The sequence below is a fragment of the Trichomycterus rosablanca genome, chromosome 5 (assembly GCF_030014385.1).
Source record: "Trichomycterus rosablanca isolate fTriRos1 chromosome 5, fTriRos1.hap1, whole genome shotgun sequence".
In the NCBI taxonomy this organism is placed as follows: domain Eukaryota; kingdom Metazoa; phylum Chordata; class Actinopteri; order Siluriformes; family Trichomycteridae; genus Trichomycterus; species Trichomycterus rosablanca.
In genome coordinates, this window is record NC_085992.1 from 39,275,967 (window position 1) to 39,300,775 (window position 24,809).

The 24,809-nt window shown below is 40.3% G+C and overlaps 1 protein-coding gene across 1 annotated transcript; it reads left to right on the forward strand.

Moving 5' to 3' along the window:
• The first annotated feature begins 10,289 nt into the window (after positions 1-10,289).
• Positions 10,290-16,144, forward strand: morn4 (MORN repeat containing 4). Its single transcript, XM_062995173.1, has 4 exons — positions 10,290-10,360; positions 13,362-13,472; positions 13,637-13,746; positions 15,996-16,144. Exons 1-4 carry the CDS (start codon positions 10,290-10,292, stop codon positions 16,142-16,144), a joined length of 441 nt encoding a protein of 146 aa, XP_062851243.1.
• Positions 16,145-24,809: the final 8,665 nt, after the last annotated feature.

A 24,809-nucleotide genomic window follows, 5' to 3' on the forward strand; every position in this document is an offset into this window, starting at 1 on the left:
CAATCATGTCTGTGTATATGCCCAGCTGGCCAAGTGCTAGTGCAGTAGACCACTGCGCCTCCCAAGATGGCGTAGAAGGCGTAGACGTGTGCTTAGGGGCTTGAATACTAATACTAATGATCAAATGAAAGATAATGTCTTACATTTTTATTACTAGGTGTACAATTATCAGGGCTCTAGACTAACGTTTTGCACTGGTTGCACTGGTGCACCTAACTTTTTTTCTTAGGTGCACCAGCACAAAAGTTAGGTGCACCCAAATTTTCGACCGCATCGCATTTAACACCGCAGTTTTACAGGTTCACTTTTTTTTTTTTTTTTTTTTAATCACTGTCCATACAGGCAATATTGACTTGTAAATAACTAACAATCTGGTCAACATGGCCTCGTCTGATGATCTGTTTGCTGCTGCCTGACAATGAAGGGCAGTGGGGAGAGGGGACACTTGGGCAGTGCATTTATCGCGGCATGTAATGTGTTTTATAGATGCATTGGGCTTTTTCAGCCTTTCAATTCGAAATGTATTAGAACCAGTCACAAATATACTATTGCCGGCCACTGTCTTCTTTACAGTTAATTATAGTATTACAGACTAATTATAGCACACTTATAAAAATTATAAAAATAATAGAGTAAATGTGTATGTATGTGTGTATATCTATTTATATGTGTGTGTATATTTAAAATTATATGTATATGTTTGTGTGTGTTAGAGTGTAATCTTAAATGCAGTGCATTATATTATCGGCTTTACTGAATCTTTTACACAGATTCCCAAAATCGCTTGCGGTGCACTCACTGCGTATTTTGACTACATGTATTGTAATATATTTTGGTCTTTTAGTTATTTTTATATTTTACTTAACGAAAATATTGTCGTGTTTTTACTTTCACTATCGCGGCACTTTACCGCTAGCATTAGCCCCTTGCTACTGTAGAGGGTCGGCTCACCTAGCCGCTGTCCGGTGGAGATGCTGCGGGTCTTTTGCTGTGCGGTGGTGGAGGTGTGGGAATAAAGGCACACGACAGGGTAGAGTCACTTTAACTGTTTAGTCAGGACTTAAGTGAGCGTTACAACACTTTACACCGCCGAGCTCCAGAACCCGAACTTCCATTCTGGGGACATCCGGCGAGTCTCATATACAAAACTAAACTTATGGCAGAACGTCCGAACGCACGTGTATAAACCTGGTGCTGCATTCTGATTGGCTGAGCTGAATGTCGCTCACATATCACCGCTACAATAATGTCCCGCCCTTCACTATCTCTGATTGGTTTAGACCATGATATTGGCCTAATGTGTGTCTGTTGTTTTTTTTTTCCCTCGGACGCCTGGTCGCACCGGTGCGACCTGAGATTTTTTTTAGTCGCACCATTGAGAAATTAGGTCGCATGTGCGACCAAATTGGTCGCACTCTAGAGCCCTGATTATATATTTGCTAAGTCAGTACTGCAGTCAGTACTACATTAATATATTTACAATCTAATTAATGTCTCTGGACAATTCACAGCCTCTTCCTTAGACAATAAGCTCATGTGATATGCGGTCATTTTTCTCATGACGCTGATGGTGTTTACAGCCCTATATAATTCATGGTCATTCCAGAGCGAGAACCACTCATCTTCAGTATTACAACCAGTACATCTCACGGGTGTGATTTTTATCGACATTTCCCATTACTACCTCTTCAGGTTTATAGAGTCTGTCATAAATACCCTATCCAGTTCAAAATTGTGATGGCTCAGTGTGGTATGAAGAGATCAATTGTCAGATGTGTTGAGTTAGTATGACAGAGGCTAGTGGCTCAGATGCTCGGAAAAATATGCCTACCAACTTTCTGAAGGAGACTTAGATGACAATCTTTAAGTTGAAGGTCTAAGTGCTATCCAATTTTAAAGGTTCTTACAAGGTTCTAATATTTTCTAAGGCTAAACAGTTCTCTGGTTGTGTACCTATATAAAATATACAATTTTTAGCAAATATATTTTAGTTGGTTATGGAAACTATAAAAATATACACATTTTATACTTGGTCACAGTGGTACACTACAATTACAATTAGATTAACACTACATACATGGATAAAGTAACTAAACATTCATCTCAACTATTTGTTACCTGAGGCCTGATTTGGAACGTACATGTTTCGTAAGGGTTAAAACACTTTGGCACTGCATTTTTTTTCTAGTCAATCAATAATGATCTCAATTAATAAACTGCTTTATTTCTACATTTTTGCTTAATTAGCTATTTTCTTCTAAACAAGTCACCGTCAGATTCCCATTGCAATTCATCTACATCCTGGCGGGCGGCACGGTAGGTAAGTGTTCTGGGTGGGGCAGTCCGGGTCCTTTCTCCGTGTGCTTCGGTTTCCTCCCACAGTCCAAAGACATGCAAGTGCAGTGAATTGGAAATACTAAATTGTGTGCGATGTTGTACGTCTGTATTGTTTCAACGTCTTAATCGCAGAGATCCTAGAATACCGTATTCCTTAGCGAGTTCAGTTAGGGCGCATTTTGCTTTCTATATTGTTTTATTAAGCTTTTTAATCGCGTCACACACTTTGCTGCGTTGGACTCGTGATTGTTGTGGTTGCCGTGGCAATCAAAGCGCAAAAAGCTTCTCATGTGAAACACTTACCACTGTGTTTACATCGCTTAGAATTTTAAGTAATGTATGAGTGAAAGTGTAGGTTAGAATCTGGGCTCATTGCTTTGTGTACGGAATGCCATAAACACACGTTGTGCTTTGTTTAATATGGAGCACTTGAGAATTTGATAATATAAACATAAACCCTGTTTACATTTAGTTTTGTGCCATATTATTATGCCATACAGTTTGTTGTTAAAATCAAAGAAGCGTAAATGAGATTCTGAATTACATTTTTGGAAGAAAAATTAATTGTTAGATCAATCGATTAATCGATAAAATAGTCTATAGATTAATCGATAGAAAAATAGTCGTTAGTGGCAGCCCTAAACAAACTACACCCTGGCCATAGGGGGCTACTGGCAAGCACATGTCTCCATATATAAAAAAAATTACTGACTGCATATTCAACCTGCCGTGGTAAGTTCTCACAAATAACTTCTTAACACATACAGGAGAATAAAGCTACACTTTCTGTTTTCCTGCTGCTCATGCCAATGCTTCAACCAGACAGTTTGCATGCACTGGTATTTTTATTAGGCATAAATGGTCTATTAGAACTCATTATAGGTGGAGATATGATTGCTTTCTTTTTATGAACAGTGTGTTCATTTACCACTAGTCTTTTATCAAGGCTTAGTTTCTGATCACAGAACACTGTTTACCCTATATGTATTATAGTACTACTATTCTCCCAGCATTAACAATGAGGTATGAAAACAATACTTTTGCACTAAGTAAAATACAACACACTACCATGTTGAGGTCATAAGAGGGTCCAGTTTCTTTTAAAGATGTGGTACAAGCACAGAAAACATAACTGCATGGTCACAACATTGTTACAATGGCTATTTTTGATATTCGCAATGTTGCATGGTCATATACACTGATCAGCCATAACATAAAAACCACCTCCTTGTTTCTACACTCACTGTCCATTTTATCAGCTCCACTTACCATATAGAAGCACTTTGCAGTTCTACAATTACTGACTGTAGTCCATCTGTTTCTCTGCATGCTTTGTAAGCCCCCTTTCAAGCTGTTCTTCAATGGTCAGGACCACTACAGAGTAGGTATTATTTGGGTGGTGGATCATTCTCAGCACTGCAGTGACACTGACATGGTGGTGGTGGGTTAGTGTGTGTTGTGCTGGTATGAGTGGATAAGACACAGCAGCGCTGCTGGAGTTTTCAAACACCTCACTGTCACAGCTGGACTGAGAATAGTTCACCAACCAAAAATATCCAGCCAACAGCACCCTGTGGGCAGCGTCCTGTGACCACTGATGAAGGTCTAGAAGATGATCAACTCAAACAGCAGCAATAGATGAGCGATCGTCTCTGACTTTACATCTACAAGGTGGACCAACTAGGTAGGAGTGTCTAATAGAGTGGACAGTGAGTGGAAACGGTGTTTTAAAACTCCTGCAGCGCTGCTGTGTCTGATCCTCTCATACCAGCACAACACACACTAACACACCACCACCATGTCATTGTCACTGCAGTGCTGAGAATGATCCACCACCTAAATAATACCTGCTCTGTGGTGGTCCTGTGGAGGTCCTGGCCATCAAAGTACAGGGTGAAAGTAGGCTAAAAATGTATGTAGAAAAACAGATAGACTACAGTCAGTGATTGCAGAACTACAAAGTGCTTCTATATGGTAAGTGGAGCTGATAAAATGGACAGTGAGTGTAGAAAGAAGGAGGTGGTTTTAATGTTGTGTCTGATCAGTGTAAGTTACAAATGCAAAATGATCATATGTTACCTGTACGTGGGCGATACCCACCTTTAATCAACATACCTATATCATTATTTATTTATCACCATCTCTGGTCATCTAAAATGTAAAATGTTCTTATAGCCAACTTATTAATAAAGCCTTGTCGTCTAATAGTATTGAGTTTAAATGACACTATTACGTTTAATAACCTTAAAGCAGGATACTTTTATAGCTCATTTTATAACGTTTGACTTAATAATTAAAAAAATAAAAGAAATAGCAGCTCAATTATCATTTTAACTGACAAAATTTGAATCTTTAATCACTAAATTATCTGGAATGTTGCAGAGGGGTTAAGACAAAGATTAAGGTAAAGCAGAAAGGTTGTAATTTGTTTCAACCTAAACAGAATGCTGCTTGGTGGCTGTGTGTTTGCTAAAAGGGGGTGATGATGTAAACAGGGCTACAGTCAGTAATTGTATACCCACACTGTGTATCTAAATGTGAGGTGTACCTCATAAAATAGTAAATAAAAAGGTATTTTTAAGAAAGGGGACAACTGTTTAAACAGTTTAAACGTCTTCTTGGAACGCTGTCTGTCTCCTCTCTAATCAATTCGGTGACTGCAGCTAATCTCTCGAGTAGAGGCGTTTAGGGATTCTGAATCAGCCAATCAGCGTGCAGTTTGAATGCACAACTCAGAGGTGCGTTCAATAATCCAGGCCGTCCTTTAGTGAATGTGCGCCTGCGTTACCGAGTGAAGACGAGACAGCCTCTTTGCTAAAGCGTACTGCACAGTGCACACAGCTCAGGATCTCTTATTCTTCTGCAATCGAGATAAACAAAACAATCAACAGGGATTTTCATGCTTTTGCGACATCAAGGCTATTTAACAGGTAAACGCTTTTTATTTGGACTGGAAGCAGAACAGATCAGCGGCAATGCAGCCTGAGATCTGTTCGTTGCGGTCTGTCTGCGGTTGATGCTGGAGCTCCTGCTAGATTCATTCATTTATGTAAATATTTATTTATGTATTTATGACGTTTGCCATGAGATGACGTCAGTTTTGTGTTTTGCTTTCTGACTGACATTAAAATTAAAGACGGAAAATGTGCATGACTGGATTCTCATTATCGATAGAGCTTTGTGTGTCTCCATTAATCCATATGTTATGGTTTATGGTAAATATCTTCAATACAGTAAAAATCAAGTTAAAAATAGTTGTAGTAATAGTAGTCCAGAGAGCTTATGATCATACAGCCATAACATTTAAACTACCTCCTTGTTTCTACAACCACTGTCCATTTTATCAGCTCCACTTACCATATAGAAGCACTTTGAACTTACAGTGTATCACAAAAGTGAGTACACCCCTCACATTTCTGCAGATATTTAAGTATATCTTTTCATGGGACAACACTGACAAAATGACACTTTGACACAATGAAAAGTAGTCTGTGTGCAGCTTATATAACAGTGTAAATTTATTCTTCCCTCAAAATAACTCAATATACAGCCATTAATGTCTAAACCACCGGCAACAAAAGTGAGTACACCCCTAAGAGACTACACCCCTAAATGTTCAAATTGAGCACTGCTTGTCATTTTCCCTCCAAAATGTCATGTGATTTGTTAGTGTTACTAGGTCTCAGGTGTGCATAGGGAGCAGGTGTGTTCAATTTAGTAGTACAGCTCTCACACTCTCTCATACTGGTCACTGAAAGTTCCAACATGGCACCTCATGGCAAAGAACTCTCTGAGGATCTTAAAAGACGAATTGTTGCGCTACATGAAGATGGCCAAGGCTACAAGAAGATTGCCAACACCCTGAAACTGAGCTGCAGCACAGTGGCCAAGATCATCCAGCGTTTTAAAAGAGCAGGGTCCACTCAGAACAGACCTCGCGTTGGTCGTCCAAAGAAGCTGAGTGCACGTGCTCAGCGTCACATCCAGCTGCTGTCTTTGAAAGATAGGCGCAGGAGTGCTGTCAGCATTGCTGCAGAGATTGAAAAGGTGGGGGGTCAGCCTGTCAGTGCTCAGACCATACGCCGCACACTACATCAAATTGGTCTGCATGGCTGTCACCCCAGAAGGAAGCCTCTTCTGAAGTCTCTACACAAGAAAGCCCGCAAACAGTTTGCTGAAGACATAACAACAAAGGACATGGATTACTGGAACCATGTCCTATGGTCTGATGAGACCAAGATTAATTTGTTTGGTTCAGATGGTCTCAAGCATGTGTGGCGGCAATCAGGTGAGGAGTACAAAGATAAGTGTGTCATGCCTACAGTCAAGCATGGTGGTGGGAATGCCATGGTCTGGGGCTGCATGGGTGCAGCAGGTGTTGGGGAGTTACATTTCATTGAGGGACACATGAACTCCAATATGTACTGTGAAATACTGAAGCAGAGCATGATCCCCTCCCTCCGGAAACTGGGTCGCAGGGCAGTGTTCCAGCATGATAATGACCCCAAACACACCTCTAAGACGACCACTGCTTTATTGAAGAGGCTGAGGGTAAAGGTGATGGACTGGCCAAGCATGTCTCCAGACCTAAACCCAATAGAACATCTTTGGGGCATCCTCAAGCGGAAGGTGGAGGAGCGCAAAGTCTCGAATATCCGCCAGCTCCGTGATGTCGTCATGGAGGAGTGGAAAAGCATTCCAGTGGCAACCTGTGAAGCTCTGGTAAACTCCATGCCCAGGAGAGTTAAGGCAGTTCTGGGAAATAATGGTGGCCACACAAAATATTGACACTTCAGGAACTTTCACTTAGGGGTGTACTCACTTTTGTTGCTGGTGGTTTAGACATTAATGGCTGTATATTGAGTTATTTTGAGGGAAGAATAAATTTACACTGTTATATAAGCTGCACACAGACTACTTTTCATTGTGTCAAAGTGTCATTTTGTCAGTGTTGTCCCATGAAAAGATATACTTAAATATCTGCAGAAATGTGAGGGGTGTACTCACTTTTGTGATACACTGTATACAATTATTGACTGTAGTCCATCTGTTTCTCTACATATCTTTTTAGCCTGCTTTCACCCTGTTCTTCAATGGTCAGGACCCCCACAGAGCAGGTATTATTTAGGTGGTGGATCATTCTGTGTTGTGCTGGTATGAGTGGATCAGACACAGCAATGCTGCTGGAGTTTTTAAATACCTACTATTAGACACTCCTACCTAGTTGGTCCACATTGTAGACGTAAAGTCAGAGATGATCGCTCATCTATTGCTGCTGTTTGAGTTGGTCATCTTCTAGACCTTCATCAGTGGTCACAGGACGCTGCCCACGGGCGCTGTTGGCTGGATATATTTGGTTTGTGGACTATTCTCAGTCCAGCAGTGACAGTTAGGTGTTTAAAAACTCCAGCAGCATTGCTGTGTCTGATCCACTCATACCAGCACAACACACACTAACACACCACCACCATGTCAGTGTCACTGCAGTGCTGAGAATGATCCACCATCTAAATAATACCTGCTCTGTAGTGGTCCTGTGGGGGTCCTAATTATTGAAGAACAGCATGAAAGGGGGGCTAACAAAGCATGCAGAGAAACAGATGGACTACAGTCAGTAACTGTAGAACTACAATGTGCTTCTTTATGGTAAGTGGAGCTGATAAAATGGACAGTGAGTGTAGAAACAAGGAGGTGGTTGTAACGTCTGATCAGTGTACATATATACATACATACCTACAGGCTACGTACAATTGTAAAAACATGTATGTAGGGATTTTAATCATTTTATTCAATTTTGTTTTTTATTCTTAGACTAAATAATAAATACATGCTTTGTCCACATTTTTTGACAACGTTTGTGTGATTACTTGGTCAGTCAGCAAATTAGATTATTCTTTCAGTGGTGTAGAAAGTTCTAAAATGTCATTGAATGTTGTGACCTTCTAAATCCTTGTTAGTTGATTGACATATGGTTATTTTGACTGTATCCACATAACCAAAGGGAAAGGAAAGGAAAAGGGAAGGGGAAGGGAAGGGGAAAGGAAAAGGAAGAACAAACTGTCACCTTATGACCTTAGACTTTAAGGTTAAAGTGTTTATTTACACTTTTAGTCAAGGTGCAGATTACATACAGTGTATCACAAAAGTGAGTACACCCCTCACATTTCTGCAAATATTTCATTATATCTTTTCATGGGACAACACTATAGACATGAAACTTGGATATAGCTTAGAGTAGTCAGTGTACAGCTTGTATAGCAGTGTAGATTTACTGTCTTCTGAAAATAACTCAACACACAGCCATTAATGTCTAAATAGCTGGCAACATAAGTGAGTACACCCCACAGTGAACATGTCCAAATTGTGCCCAAATGTGTCGTTGTCCCTCCCTGGTGTCATGTGTCAAGGTCCCAGGTGTAAATGGGGAGCAGGGCTGTTAAATTTGGTGTTTTGGGTACAATTCTCTCATACTGGCCACTGGATATTCAACATGGCACCTCATGGCAAAGAACTCTCTGAGGATGTGAGAAATAGAATTGTTGCTCTCCACAAAGATGGCCTGGGCTATAAGAAGATTGCTAACACCCTGAAACTGAGCTACAGCATGGTGGCCAAGGTCATACAGCGGTTTTCCAGGACAGGTTCCACTCGGAACAGGCTTCGCCAGGGTCGACCAAAGAAGTTGAGTCCACGTGTTCGGCGTCATATCCAGAGGTTGGCTTTAAAAAATAGACACATGAGTGCTGCCAGCATTGCTGCAGAGGTTGAAGACGTGGGAGGTCAGCCTGTCAGTGCTCAGACCATACGCCGCACACTGCATCAACTCGGTCTGCATGGTCGTCATCCCAGAAGGAAGCTGACGCACAAGAAAGCCCGCAAACAGTTTGCTGAAAACAAGCAGTCCAAGAACATGGATTACTGGAATGCCCTGTGGTCTGACGAGACCAAGATAAACTTGTTTGGCTCAGATGGTGTCCAGCATGTGTGGCGGCGCCCTGGTGAGAAGTACCAAGACAACTGTATCTTGCCTACAGTCAAGCATGGTGGTGGTAGCATCATGGTCTTGGGCTGCATGAGTGTTGCTGGCACTGGGGAGCTGCAGTTCATTGAGGGAAACATGAATTCCAACATGTACTGTGACATTCTGAAACAGAGCATGATCCCCTCCCTTCGAAAACTGGGCCTCATGGCAGTTTTCCAACAGGATAACGACCCCAAACACAACTCCAAGATGACAACTGCCTTGCTGAGGAAGCTGAAGGTAAAGGTGATGGACTAAACCCAATTGAGCACCTGTGGCGCATCCTCAAGTGGAAGGTGGAGGAGTTCAAGGTGTCTAACATCCACCAGCTCCGTGATGTCATCATGGAGGAGTGGAAGAGGATTCCAGTAGCAACCTGTCCAGCTCTGGTGAATTCCATGCCCAGGAGGGTTAAGGCAGTGCTGGATAATAATGGTGGTCACACAAAATATTGACACTTTGAACACAATTTGGACATGTTCACTGTGGGGTGTACTCACTTATGTTGCCAGCCATTTAGACATTAATGGCTGTGTGTTGAGTTATTTTCAGAAGACAGTAAATCTACACTGCTATACAAGTTGTACACTGACTACTCTAAGTTATATCCAAGTTTCATGTCTATAGTGTTGTCCCATGAAAAGATATAATCAAATATTTGCAGAAATGTGAGGGGTGTACTCACTTTTGTGATACACTGTAGCAGTGGGCTTCTTTTGAGTGCTCCAGCCTTTAAGCTCATGGTGATATTAAGCTTGCTCGACTGTGGACAGACCTGTTTTTGGCAGATTACCACTGACTACTTGGACACATTTTCTTTCAGCATTCCTCTTCTTAGAGTTTTTGTTTTACAACAGATGCAGTCATCTAGCCCTGTTTTGCATCACCCAAGTGTTATGTAATAATTTTGTGTTTACAGGGTGGTGGAGGTATGACACTAACCAGAGGCTCTTTTACATACTCTACTGGAGAAGAGTACAGTGGTGAATGGAAGGAAGGCAAGTGATTTATATGTTAAATTACCTTTAATTTTAGGTGTTTCTGGTTATTGACATTCACATTTTGTTTGACTGATTTACCAACCTATATATATACACTGATCAGCCATAACATTAAAACCACCTCCTTCTTTCTACTTGCTCCACTTACCATATAGAAGCACTTTGTAGTTCATCTATTACTGCCTGTAGTCCATCTGTTTCTCTGCATGCTTTGTTAGCCCCCTTTCATGCTGTTCTTCAGTGGTCAGGACTGTCCCAGGACCACCACAGAGCAGGTATTATTTAGGTGGTGGATCATTCTCAGCACTGCAGTGACACTGACATGGTGGTGGTGTGTTAGTGTGTGTTGTGCTGGTATAAGAAGATGAGACAGCAATGCTGATGAAGTTTTTAAACACCTCACTGTCACTGCTGGACTGAGAATAGTCCACCAACCAAAAATATATCCAGCCAACAGCTCCCCATGGGCAGCATCCTGTGACCACTGATGAAGGTCTAGAAGATGACCAACTCAAACAGCAGCAATAGATGAGCGATCGTCTCTGACTTTACATCTACAAGGTGGACCAACTAGGTAGGAGTGTCTACATTTACATTACTAACTGCTTAGTAATAAGCTGGGTTTTTAATCGTTTTTTAAAGACAGCAAGAGACTCAGATGTTCGGACAGACAGAGGAAGTTCATTCCACCACTTGGGTGCTAGAACCTTGATGCTTGTCTTCCTTTAGTCCTGGGTGGAGGCTCAAGTCGAGCTCAAGTCGAGTGTCTAATATAGTGGACAGTGAGTGGACACGGTATTTAAAAACTCCCAACAGCGCTGCTGTGTCTGATCCACTCATACCAGCACAACACACACTAACACACCACCACCATGTCAATGTCACTGCAGTGCTGAGAATGATCCACCACCTAAATAACCTGCTCTGTGGTGGTCCTGTGGAGGTCCTGACCATTAAAGAACAGGGTGAAAGCAGGCTAAAAAGTTATGTAGAGAAATAGATAGACTACAGTCAGTAATTGTAGAATTACAAAGTTCTTTTATATGGTAAGTGGAGGTGATAAAATGGACAGTAAGCGTAGAAACAAGGAGGTGGTTTTAATATTACGGCTGATCGGTGTATATATACAGTGTATCACAAAAGTGAGTACACCCCTCACATTCCTGCAAATATTTTATTATATCTTTTAATGGGACAACACTATAGAACTAAAACTTGGATATAACTTAGAGTAGTCAGTGTACAACTTGTATAGCAGTGTAGATTTACTGTCTTCTGAAAATAACTCAACACACAGCCATTAATGTCTAAATGGCTGGCAACATAAGTGAGTACACCCCACAGTGAACATGTCCAAATTGTGCCCAAAGTGTCAATATTTTGTGTGACCACCATTATTATCCAGCACTGCCTTAACCCTCCTGGGCATGGAATTCACCAGAGCTGCACAGGTTGCTACTGGAATCCTCTTCCATGACATCACGGAGCTGGTGGATGTTAGACACCTTGAACTCCTCCACCTTCCACTTGAGGATGCGCCACAGGTGCTCAATTGGGTTTAGTCCATCACCTTTACCTTCAGCTTCCTCAGCAAGGCAGTTGTCATCTTGGAGGTTGTGTTTGGGGTCGTTATCCTGTTGGAAAACTGCCATGAGGCCCAGTTTTCGAAGGGAGGGGATCATACTCTGTTTCAGAATGTCACAGTACATGTTGGAATTCATGTTTCCCTCAATGAACTGCAGCTCCCCAGTGCCAGCAACACTCATGCAGCCCAAGACCATGATGCTACCACCACCATGCTTGACTGTAGGCAAGATACAGTTGTCTTGGTACTTCTCACCAGGATGCCGCCACACATGCTGGACACCATCTAAGCCAAACAAGTTTATCTTGGTCTCGTCAGACCACAGGGCATTCCAGTAATCCATGTTCTTGGACTGCTTGTCTTCAGCAAACTGTTTGTGGGCTTTCTTGTGCGTCAGCTTCCTTCTGGGATGACGACCATGCAGACCGAGTTGATGCAGTGTGCGGCGTATGGTCTGAGCACTGACAGGCTGACCTCCCACGTCTTCAACCTCTGCAGCAATGCTGGCAGCACTCATGTGTCTATTTTTTAAAGCCAACCTCTGGATATGACGCCGAACACGTGGACTCAACTTCTTTGGTCAACCCTGGCGAAGCCTGTTCCGAGTGGAACCTGTCCTGGAAAACCGCTGTATGACCTTGGCCACCATGCTGTAGCTCAGTTTCAGGGTGTTAGCAATCTTCTTATAGCCCAGGCCATCTTTGTGGAGAGCAACAATTCTATTTCTCACATCCTCAGAGAGTTCTTTGCCATGAGGTGCCATGTTGAATATCCAGTGGCCAGTATGAGAGAATTGTACCCAAAACACCAAATTTAACAGCCCTGCTCCCCATTTACACCTGGGACCTTGACACATGACACCAGGGAGGGACAACGACACATTTGGGCACAATTTGGACATGTTCACTGTGGGGTGTACTCACTTATGTTGCCAGCTATTTAGACATTAATGGCTGTGTGTTGAGTTATTTTCAGAAGACAGTAAATCTACACTGCTATACAAGCTGTACACTGACTACTCTAAGTTATATCCAAGTTTCATGTCTATAGTGTTGTCCCATGAAAAGATATAATGAAACATTTGCAGAAATGTGAGGGGTGTACTCACTTTTGTGATACACTGTATATATATATATATATATATATATATATATATATATATATATATAACTGCACTTTATTTTAAGTATTATTTAACTACTGTAACTAAGCTCAACAAGATACTTTTAAAATGCTTTTTGTAATTCATAGACACAAGCATCAGTAAGCAATCTGATGAAAGCAGAGGTCCAGAATATGAGTCATGAAGAAAAGAAACACTGAATAATTTATGTCATGGCACCATGATTACATCCTGTTTTATACCTGATCACCAAATTATAATTCTTTGACTTTGATGTGTTTATCATGCAGGAAGGAGGCATGGTGTAGGGCAGCTGAAGTTCTCTGATGGCACCTGCTATAAGGGTCACTTTGAGAATGGCCTGTTTCACGGCTCTGGGGTGCTAATGTTTCCTGATGGGTCCAGGTAAGGGATTTTGTAGTTTGATTAGAATCCTCGGGCAGCAGTCTATTTTTATATCTATTTTTATTTTACAGTATCTTTGTAAATTGTTTAAATGATTTTAATACTATGGCTTACAATATTAGTAAATAACAATTTATATTTTACCGTTTGATTTTATTTCCAAGGTATGAAGGTGAATTTGCACAGGGAAAATTTCAAGGTGTTGGGGTTTTCAGCAGATTTGATGGGATGAAGTTTGAAGGAGAGTTTAAAAATGGTCGTGTGGAGGGACATGGTATGTATTTATTTATTTTTATTTTATATTTTTTTTAAATGCATTTTCTCCCCATTTTCCTCCCGATTTAGCGCACTCAATTTGTCTTCTACTGCTGAGGGATACCCGATTGCATTCGTGGAGAGCATGTCGCTGTACATGCCTCTTATGACACGTGCACAGCCCTCTTCTCCTGCATTCTGCACAGGCGTCTCTTCCGCCAATCAGGGTCCTTACACAGCTTATGAAGATCCCACCCCACACATAGTCTGGCCCCCACACTGCAAATACGGTGGCCAATTAGTATCTGCTGCAGGCACTGCCAATTGTGCCTGCCAGATGGCGCCCAGCCGACCGGTGGCAACGCCGAGTTTCGAACTGAGGAGTTCAGAATCTCGGCACTGGTGTGCTAGCTGAATATCCCGCTGCCACTTGGGCGCTGTTTTTAAAAAAAAATCATGCTTATTGGTCATAAATCCTGCCCTACTGGTGAATGGCTGAGGCTGTGGGATGGATTGGCGTCCTGTCCAGAGTGTGTTACTGCATTGCCACTAGTGATTCTGACCCAACGGGACTCTTACAGGATAAAGCGATGGTACAGCATGTAAATGAAGTGAAATATGCATGAACATGCAATTTTAAAATGCCTTTGTGTCATTCTGCCATCTCATTTGCAGTTGCTTATACAGTTGTAGCTGTCTGCTAATAACTACCTATGCTTGCATCCTCATATTGTTCATTAATCATTTATTTCCAGAGTAATCATTACATCCTATTTAGGGTTCCCATGGGCCCATCTTTCCAAAAACACTGGGTGCAAGCCAGAAATACACTCTGTACAGGGTACCAGTCCATTACAGGGCATTACTCACTCATTTATAGTAATCAATTTACTTTCTACATATTTTGGGAGGTGGAAGAAAGTCCCCCTAGATTTACTTAGGGTACTCCAGTTTCTCCTACTTTCTATAAACTTGTGGAATGTGACCTGGCTGATTTACAGTTGCAATCAAAAAAATATACCCCCACTTTAGTAGGTATTATGGTGATGTGTATAGAACTGAATTAAAAATTACAATAAGAAGTCTCGGTAAACAAAGAAAGACTTATTGATACATACAAGCAATTTTGACATTGTAATTGACAAATGTCAGTGTGCACTATACACTGATCAGGCATAACATTATGACCACCTCCTTGTTTCTACACTCACTGTCCATTTTATCAGCTCCACTTACCATATAGAAGCACTTTATAGTTCTACAATTACTGACTGTAGTTCATCTGTTTCTCTACATACTTTTTAAGCCTGCTTTCACCTTGTTCTTCAATGGTCAGGACCCCCACAGGACCACTACAGAGCAGGTATTATTTGGGTGGTGGATCATTCTCAGCACTGCAGTGACACTGACATGCTGGTGGTGTGTTAGTGTGTGTTGTGCTGGTATGAGTGGATAAGACAAAGCAGCGCTGCTGGAGTTTTTAAACACCTCACTGTCCCTGCTGGATCGAGAATAGTCCACCAACCAAAAATATATCCAGCCAACAGTGCCCTGTGGGCAGCGTCCTGCGACCACTGATGAAAGTCTAGAAGATGACCAACTTAAACAGCAGCAATAGATGAGCGATCGTCTCTGACTTTACATCTACAAGGTGGACCAACTAGGTGGGAGTGTCAAGTGTCATGGTATTTAAAAACTCCAGCAGCGCTGCTGTGTCTGATCCACTCATACCAGCACAGCATACTCTAATACACCACCACCATGTCATTGTCACTGCAGTGCTGAGAATGATCCACCACCTAAATAATACCTGCTCGTGGTGGTCCTGTGGGGGCCCTGACCATTGAAGAACAGAGTAAAAGCAGGCTAAAAACATCTGTAGAGAAATAGGTGGACTACAGTCAGTAATTGTAGAACTACAAAGTGCTCCTATATGGTAAGTGGAGCTAATAAAATGAACAGTGAGTGTATAAACAAGGAGGTGGTCATAATGTTATGGCTGATCGGTGTAATTTAACCACCAGTCTCAGTACCTGGTGGAACATCCTTCTGTCTTAATAATTTCTAATAAGCAATTTCTGTAAATGAGTTTTTGGTTGCCACTGTAAAAGATCCTAGAAATTGATGTAATGTGTTCCTGGCTTACACATTACATTATGTAGCAGATTTAATTAATTATTATGTTAATTAACACCACGTTAATAGTTTTGGGAGCTATGTTCAGTACTCTGAATAGGACCATTGTCTGCTTTTTGGCTTCACTTGCAGGCTTGTTGACATTTCCAGATGGTTCCCATGGCCTTCCACGCAATGAGGGGGTCTTTTCTGACAACAAGCTGCTGAAGCGGGAAAAAAGTCAAGCGGTGGTGCAGAGAGCCCGGAGCCTTGCCTGTGCTGCCCGCAACCTCTCTGTATGATCAACATCACAGTAGTCTGATTATGACCTTTATGCTGCTCTCAAATCAGCCTTCAAGATTCAACTTTTACTGCAGTTTTATCAGTTTCAGATTAGTAACGTTGATTCAAGATTTGCACATAGGGCTCGCTTTCACATAGCAGACCCTCAGGAATGAGTTTTCTTTTCTTCTTTTACTGTATTCTTATCTTAGTGCTGATCTGTCTTAAACCATAACACATCAAAAGTGGACAAAGTTGTTGCAGGTGTGTGCATCAGTACATCAATATATTTTAATCAGTATATGGAAAAACCAAAGTAATGATGAGCATGAGGCTAGAGAGGGGGTGGATGAAGGGTCTGTAATGCCAAGTTCACACTACACGACAACTGGATCTCTTGTAATCGGGAGTCTTTCAAGTCGGTGTGGCTTTCACACTACTCGACTGATCGGCGATAGAGGGTTTCGCACTACACGATCTATCACCAACTGGAATCCCAGGCGAGCTTCTCAGGTCTCCCAAACTACGTTTTGTCACGAAAACAAACGCGAGAAGTGACGAAAGGTTTAATGATACCACGTCCAAAAATGCACGTCAACAATAAGCGAGCGATCAAAGTTTGTGCGCTGATGTGCAGCATATAATCAAGGAGAAAAAATAAATGAATCTGAGTGCATTTGGCAATGTGAACAGCATTGTTCTATAGTGAGTTGGAGGTTAATAAATATTTTTTGCAATGCAGCGTTGATGTTTTTTAGAGAACGATAAGGTCAGAAATACTGTAAAACTTGTGTGTGTGCCGATGTATTCTGATATAAACTATATTATATATTATATGTCCCACCTTTTTACAACCCCTCCCCTGCATTTCCCCTCACCCCGTATCTTGCGTTCTCACTGGCTGTTCAACATAGCACTCATTGCCAGTTGTGCGACTCAGATCCAGATATTTGACATGCTAGATATCTCTCTTCGGTCGCCGAGTGCTCGGCGAGCCGCTTGGATTGAGTTGTTGAGTAGTTCTCACACAGCGATTTAGAGCCGAGTTTCGATCGCAGAGCAAACACCAAGTTGCTCCCGAGCTGGCAAGTTTAGCGCTGACCAGTCGGAGAGCGAAAATCAGGGCAAAAATCGTGTAGTGTGAACTAGGCATTAGGAAATTGAGAGACTGTTTATAACACTGGGTCTACTTACTGCCTTTAAGAGACTGTGATTGTGCACTTTGTCTTATCATTTTATTTATTACAAGCTGCGCTATGTAACTTCTCTGGTAGAAATTTGTTACTGCAAGCAGCTTGAGTTGTTTTAATTCACTTAATTAGATGTGTAGATTAACTTAATGATTACATTTTATATATACTTGATCTGTTCTGAAAAAAAAAGCATTGTAGGTGGTTGATGAGATTATTTCTGTCTTTGCGGTAACATGTAAATATGCCTAGATGCTTGGGTGGCACAGAGGTCTGTTTGTGAGGTCTGTTATGCTTGACATTAAGCAAAATGTATTAATCTTGATAACTGCTTCATCCTGATTGTGACACACTGGGAGCAAAGCAGAAGTATAACCAGGACATAACACCACACACTTACCAATTACATTACTCACACCCAAAAGCAAAATTGCATAACCAATTTTCATTGGGTATGTTTCTGGACAGTGGGAAAAAAATGTACCCAATAGTGACACTGGTGCTGCATGGAAATGGGCATTACAATCAAGAATTCTAGCAAGAATCTACAGTGCAGGATTTATATACAGTCATGTGAAAAAGTTAGGACACCACCTGAGAACCTGTGTCTTTTTGAACATGTTTAAACATATGGACATTTGAGCTTCATTTGAACAGTACTGAGAGATGGAGCTTATATAACTAAACAAATAAAACTGAAAAAATTACTTTTAAACACAAGTTGTAAAATGTAATGAACAAAAATTGAAATTTATTGTGAGGAAAAAGTTAGGACACCCTACGTCCTAATAGCTGGTATTTCCCCCTTTGGCTGAAATAACCTCAAATGGACGTTTCCTATAACCATCGACCAGTCTCTGACATCGACTGGGAGAAAGTTTTTCCCACTCCTCCATGCAGAATTTCTTCATTCAGCTGTGTGAGGTTTGAGGAGTTTCTTGCCTGCACAGCCTGTTTCAAATCACCCCACAGCATCTCAATAAGATTAAGATCCGGGTCTTGATTTGGCCATTCCAGAACTCTCTATTTCTTTTTTTTTTTAGCCATTCCTTGGTGGATTTACTGGAATGTTTTGGGTCGTTGTCATGTTGCAGGGTCCACCTCCGCTTCAGCGTTTGGACAGATGGTCTTACATTTTCCTCAAGCACTCTCTGATACAGTGAAGAATTCATCGTGGAATCTATAATGGAGAGCTTGCCAGGCCCTGCTGCTGCACAGCAGCCCCAAACCATGACATTTCCACCTCCGCGCTTCACAGCTGGTATGAGGGTCTTGTGCTCAAATGCTGTGTTTGGTCTGTGCCAAACATGTCTTCTGTTACTGTGCCCAAATTATTCAACTTTGGATTCATCTATCCAAAGTACATTGTTCCAGAAGTCCTGGTCTTTGTCTAGATGTTCTCTGGCAAACTTTAGCCTTGCCCTGATGTGTTTTTTTGACAGCAAGGGTTTCCTCCAGACCTCCCATGAAAATCAAACTTGTGCAGTCTCTTTCTGATGGTAGATGCATGTACCCTGCTATCAACTGTGGCAAGAGCTACCTGTAGGTCCCATGATGACATTGTAGGATTATTGGAGACTTCTTTACACATCTTGCGGTCTGCTCTTGGGCTGAACTTGCTAGGACGGCCTGACCTGGCCATATTGGCAGTTGTTTTAAATGTTCTCCACTTGTACATTACTTTCTGGACAGTGGAATGGCTGATTTCTAATTGTTTTAAGATCTTTTTAAATACCTTCCCAGACTCCTATGCATCTACAACCTTCTTTCTGAAGGCCTCAGAGAGCTCTTTAGATCTCACCATGGTGATAACTCTCACATTACCAATCAGGAGCAAACCAAACTAATGTCTGAGGTTTAAATAAAACTCGTGTCCTCTAAAATTTGTATACCTCTATAATTGCAGCTGATGTGGTGCACCGGATTCTAATTTTAGCCATTTTAAGTAGTAATAAATGTGGGGGTGTCCTAACTTTTTCCTCACAGTAAATCTCCATTTTTGTTCATTACATTTTTTGTTTAAAAGTAATTTTTAAATTTTTTTTTGTTTAGTTATATAAGATCCATCTCTCAGTACTGTTCAAATGAAGCTCAAATGTCTGTTTAAATATGTTCAAAAAGACACAGGTTCTCATGGGGTGTCCTAACTTTTTCACATAACTGTATAAAAAAAAAAGTTTAGTATGTGTGTGGTTGTACATTTATTAACTTTTAAAATGTTACTTTAAGCACTTTTTCATTCAGCCTTGTTCAGTCTAATAAAATCTTTATAAAATAAATTAAGGTAAAATGAATTTGTATATAACTAATGTAAACTACATTTAATATTGATGTTGGTGGTAATCAGAAACTCAATTATTTGAATTATTTGTGTTTAATTAAAAGTGAGCTTGTATGGTGTAATTGTAAGAGCCATGCTGCTCGTAACAGGGTTTCAGGGTTTTTAATCCTGGGCTGGACTCACATATACGGAAGGCGGATGCCGTAACATGAACTTTGTCCCCCCATTTGGGGGACACATATCAGTGCGCCCTTAGTGCCGATCCCAAGCCTCCATTCTTAGGAGGGTTGAGAATGGTCCGCTGTGGTGACCCTAACGGGAGCAACCGAAAGGACTCATTCATGTGTTTTTAATAGGAAACCATACACTCCTGATAATGATTTCATGCATTTTCTGAATGTGTATTCACTTGGTCTTAGTATTTATTCTGCAGTATTTTACTATTCATGCACTGACACTGAAGGTAACAAGCCTACACTTACTGTAAATAATAAAACCTCAATGCAAAATTTTATAACCATTAGTTCTGGTTTCAGCTATGAGATTGAACAAATGTTTCTATTTATTTGTTTATTTATTTTCACTGGATTCATCTAGTAATGTTGTGCAGTTTTATTTTAACATGAAATCCTTGTAATATTTATTTTTGAGTTACATCAAAAATAAATATTAATTAATAAATTGTTCTCAACCAGCAGCAAGTCTTGCAGGTCATTTACATGTACTTTTCAATGGGCGCAAGGCACACAGTGACACCCTGGATGGGGCACCAGTCCATCGCAGGGCAGACACACATACACACACCCATTCACCTATAGGGCAATTCAGTGTCACCAATTAACCTGACTGCATGTTTTTGGACTGTGGGAGGAAACCCACTCGGATACGGGGAGAACATGCAAACTCCACACAGAAAGGACCCGGACTGCCCCGCCTGGGGATCGAACCAAGGACCTTATTGCTGTGAGGCGACAGTGCTACCCACCGAGTCACCGTGCCGCTCATGAGTTATTTAAAAATTTACACAGTAACCACATTAAACATTTACTGTAGTATAAGAGTAATTCTTTTAATCTAGTATTTTCCTCAGCTGAGATGCTTGGTTATTATTTTCATCTAGTAACTCATTCCACAGACTGAGCTGTTTTTATCTAGTTTTTATTCACCATCAAAATAGACATTTAACAAATGATTTAGATCATGGTATCCAAACAGACTTTTTATGTACAACTTATTAGACTATTCGACTTTTGGTGATGACAATTATAGATTTTATAACAGAATCAACAAATGTGTGAGAGAACTTAGCGTGTGTTGTGGAATAGGTAACAGGCCACAGATTTCTTGTACAATATTCAGACTCTTTTATCCAAAACAACTTGCAATTGTGACAGAATACAGTGTAAACAATTGAGGGTTAAGGGCCTTGCTCAGGGGCCCAACAGTGACAATTTGGCAGTGGTGGTGTTTCAAGCAGCAAATTTCTTGTCTCTAATTTAGTACCACTAATAAGCTACCGCTGCCTTTTTAAAATGCATTTTATGTTGGGCATGCTATTCCAATGTGCCACCAAAAGATGGAACCAGAAGGTCACATTGGTTTAAATAATGCAACAGCATTTTGATGTAAGCACTTACACCAATCAGCCATAACATTAAAACCACCTCCTTGTTTCTACACTCACTGTCCATTTTATCAGCTCAACGTACCATATAGAAGCACTTTGTAGTTCTACAATTACTGACTGTAGTCCATCTGTTTCTCTGCATGCTTTGTTAGCCCCTTTTCATGCTGTTCTTCAATGGTCAGAACTCTCCCAGGACCACCACAGAGCAGGTATTATTTAGGTGGTGGATCATTCTCAGCACTGCAGTGACATTGACATGGTGGTGGTGTGTTAGTGTGTGTTGTGCTGGTATGAGTGGATCAGACACAGCAGCGCTGCTGGAGTTTTTTAAATACCGTGTCCACTCACTGTCCACTCTATTAGACACTCCTACCTAGTCGGTCCACCTTGTAGATGTAAAGTCAGAGACGATCGCTCATCTATTGCTGCTGTTTGATTTGGTCATCTTCCAGAACTTCATCAGTGGTCACAGGACGCTGCCCACAGGGTGCTGTTGGCTGGGTATATTTTTGGTTGGTGGACTACAGTGACAGTGAGGTGTTTAAAAACTTCATCAGCATTGCTGTGTCTTATCCACTCATACCAGCACAACACACACTAACACACCACCACCATGTCAGTGTCACTGCAGTGCTGAGAATGATCCACCACCTAAATAATACTTACTCTGTGGTGGTCATGGGAGAGTCCTAATCATTGAAGAACAGCATGAAAGTGGGCTAACAAAGCATGCAGAGAAACAGATGGACTACAGTCAGTAATTGTAGAAGTACAAAGTGCTTCTATATGGTAAGTGGAGCTGATAAAATGTACAGTGAGTGTAGAAACAAGGAGGTGGTTTTAATGTTATGGTTGATTGGTGTATTATCACAGGGCAGGATGACTAGCTTTAGTTTATGACAGCTACGTGATTTCTGTCACAAACTCCAGCTACATTAAAAAGCTGGGTTTAAAAGTGGAAGGCAAGCTGTACTTAAACATTTTTAATGTGGAGGTTGGAATGTTAGTTACCACATTTGCCAATTTTCTATATGGCTAAATGTAAACACTTGACATCCTTGTTGTACATCCATTTCCAAAACTATGGGCAATAATATGGAGTCCCCTCACAATATCAGCCTCCACTTTCTTTCACAGAAGGATTTTCAGTAAGTGTGTCTGCAGGGCGGCACGGTGGCTAAGTGGGTAGCACTGTCGCCTCACAGCAAGGAGGTCCTGAGTTCGATCCGCAGGTGGGTCTGGGTCCTTTTGTGGAGTTTGCATGTTCTCCCCGTGTCTGCGTGGGTTTTCTCCGGGTGCTCTGGTTTCCTCCCACAGTCCAAAGACATGCAAGTGAAGTGAATTGGAGATGCAAAATTGTGCACGACTGTGTTCAATATAATCTTGAGAAGTGATGAATCTTGTGTAATGAGTAACTACCATTCCTGTCATGAATGTAACCAAAGTGTAAAACATGACGTTAAAATCCTAACAAACAAAAGTGTGTCTGCTAGAACTTGTGCCCAATTAGTCAACAGCATTGGTAGGGTCTGGCACTGACGCTGGACGAGAAGGATGGGCTTACAACCACAGTTGCAGTTTATCACATATGTGCTTAACAGGGTTAAATATACCCTTTTTGTATATAATTCCTTGTATACACCTGTTAGCAATATGTGTGACAGAAACTACTAAACTCAATTATTAGCTTTGGTGTCCATATATACCTTAGGCAACATAGCTTAGCTCATTATTATTTATAGAAATCCTATAAGCGTTTGCCAAGACAAGGTAGAATCACGCCTTCTAGTGGTCATACTAGAAATAGCAAGAAGAATCAGATGGATTTCTGTCAAAATGTTGTATACACCTGTTAGGAATTTGTGTGACAGAAACTACTAAACTTAATTATTAGGAGGTGTATATATATATATACCTTATGCCACATACTGTAGTTTAGCTCACAATATATCTTATAGAGATGACTTTCTGACAGGGCAGAGAAGCGTTTGCCAAGACAAGGTAAAACCACGCCGTCTAGTGGTCATACTAGTAATATCAAGAAGTATCAGATAGATTTCTGTTAATACGACGTTAAGTGCAAATGTTCACAATTCACATTTCAATGTTTTGGAACTAGAAATGACGTCTAATTTAAATGCAACTTGTAATGTAGTGTAATTCAAACAAGTACAACGATTACTTGAAAATATAACAATTCAGGCAATTTTGCATATTAAAAAATGACCAATTAAATGCATCTTATGAACATCTAGCAGTATTATATTAATTTTGGAACCTCACACATCACATAAATCATTGTAGAGTTTTTAGGCCTACGGCTGAGGGAATGCGCTTTATGGATTTATTGCATGTTTTATTTGGTCAGTGTAAATGAATAACAGAGTCATGTAGCCTAATTATGCTAGTGTTGATACAATGCTTACAGATGACATACAGGTGACATTGCTCAGAGCTGTCCACATTATTAGAATAAAACTCCTCGTTAATATAGTGTTCTTATATTTCAGATTTTTATTTTATAGTTCTGATTTTTATTTTATAGTTTTGATTTTTATTTTATAGTTCTGATTCTTTATTTTATAGTTCTGATTCTTTATTTTATAGTTCTGATTTTTATATTATAGTTCTGATTTATAGTTCTGATTTTTATTTTATAGTTCTGATTCTTTATTTTATAGTTCTGATTTTTATATTATAGTTCTGATTTATAGTTCTGATTTTTATTTTATAGTTCTGATTCTTTATTTTATAGTTCTGATTTTTATATTATAGTTCTGATTTTTATTTTATAGTTCTGATTTTTATTTTATAGTTCTGATTTTTATTTAATAGTTCTGATTTTTATTTAATAGTTCAGATTTTTATTTTATAGTTGTTTTGCATGTTTTTATTACCATTTGGAATTATGTGTAGTATTCTATTGTTCTATTTTTATTTTATTTTATAATAATTTATTTTCACTTTAAGTAATTTTGTTTAAAGATTTAAAAGTGTGTATTTATTTGTGTGTATCTTTAGCAAAGAATGGAAGTAAATCTGTCTCATCAGATTTTGAAATTTAAAAGCCTTTGAATTTTGATTACTGAACTTTTTTTGCCTCAGAATTCAACCCACACATTTTACAATAACTCATTTTCACTTTCATTTTTCGATGTTAACAAATTCTAAATCAAAAATTCAAGTTTATAAAATTCAAATAATATATATTCAGGTTGCTCAAATTCGATAGGTCAAATTCAGATCACAAAATTCAGATTAAAAAATTCAGACTAAACATCCGGGACACGCAGGATGAGCAATCGATTCCAGAGCCGTAGAGAGAACAGAGTAGCGACACTCCCATAGAGAACCGCTGTGACGGGGGCGGGACAGCTCCGGGTGGAGCTCTGTTCATTTCCACTACTGAGCAGCATTTTCAGCTGTATGTTGCTTTGTTTTAAAAAAAATTATGAATTTAATGTCATTAATATACTTAATCCTGTTATTGTTTAGCATTTGCTCAGCACTAAATGTTACATGTTTATCTTAATTAATAGGTATAACCGAATTTAGCTTAGTCAATTAAGCTTAATTAATGACACTAG

What these genes read in the sequence shown, in the direction of transcription:
- morn4 (XM_062995173.1), top strand. Translation starts at nt 10,290, where the DNA reads ATGACACTAACCAGAGGCTCTTTTACATACTCTACTGGAGAAGAGTAC. An exon ending in GGTGAATGGAAGGAAGGCAA is followed by an intron (nt 10,361 to 13,361) that starts GTGATTTATATG and finishes TCATGCAGGAAG; the next exon opens with GAGGCATGGTGTAGGGCAGC. An exon ending in TGGTCGTGTGGAGGGACATG is followed by an intron (nt 13,747 to 15,995) that starts GTATGTATTTAT and finishes CTTCACTTGCAG; the next exon opens with GCTTGTTGACATTTCCAGAT.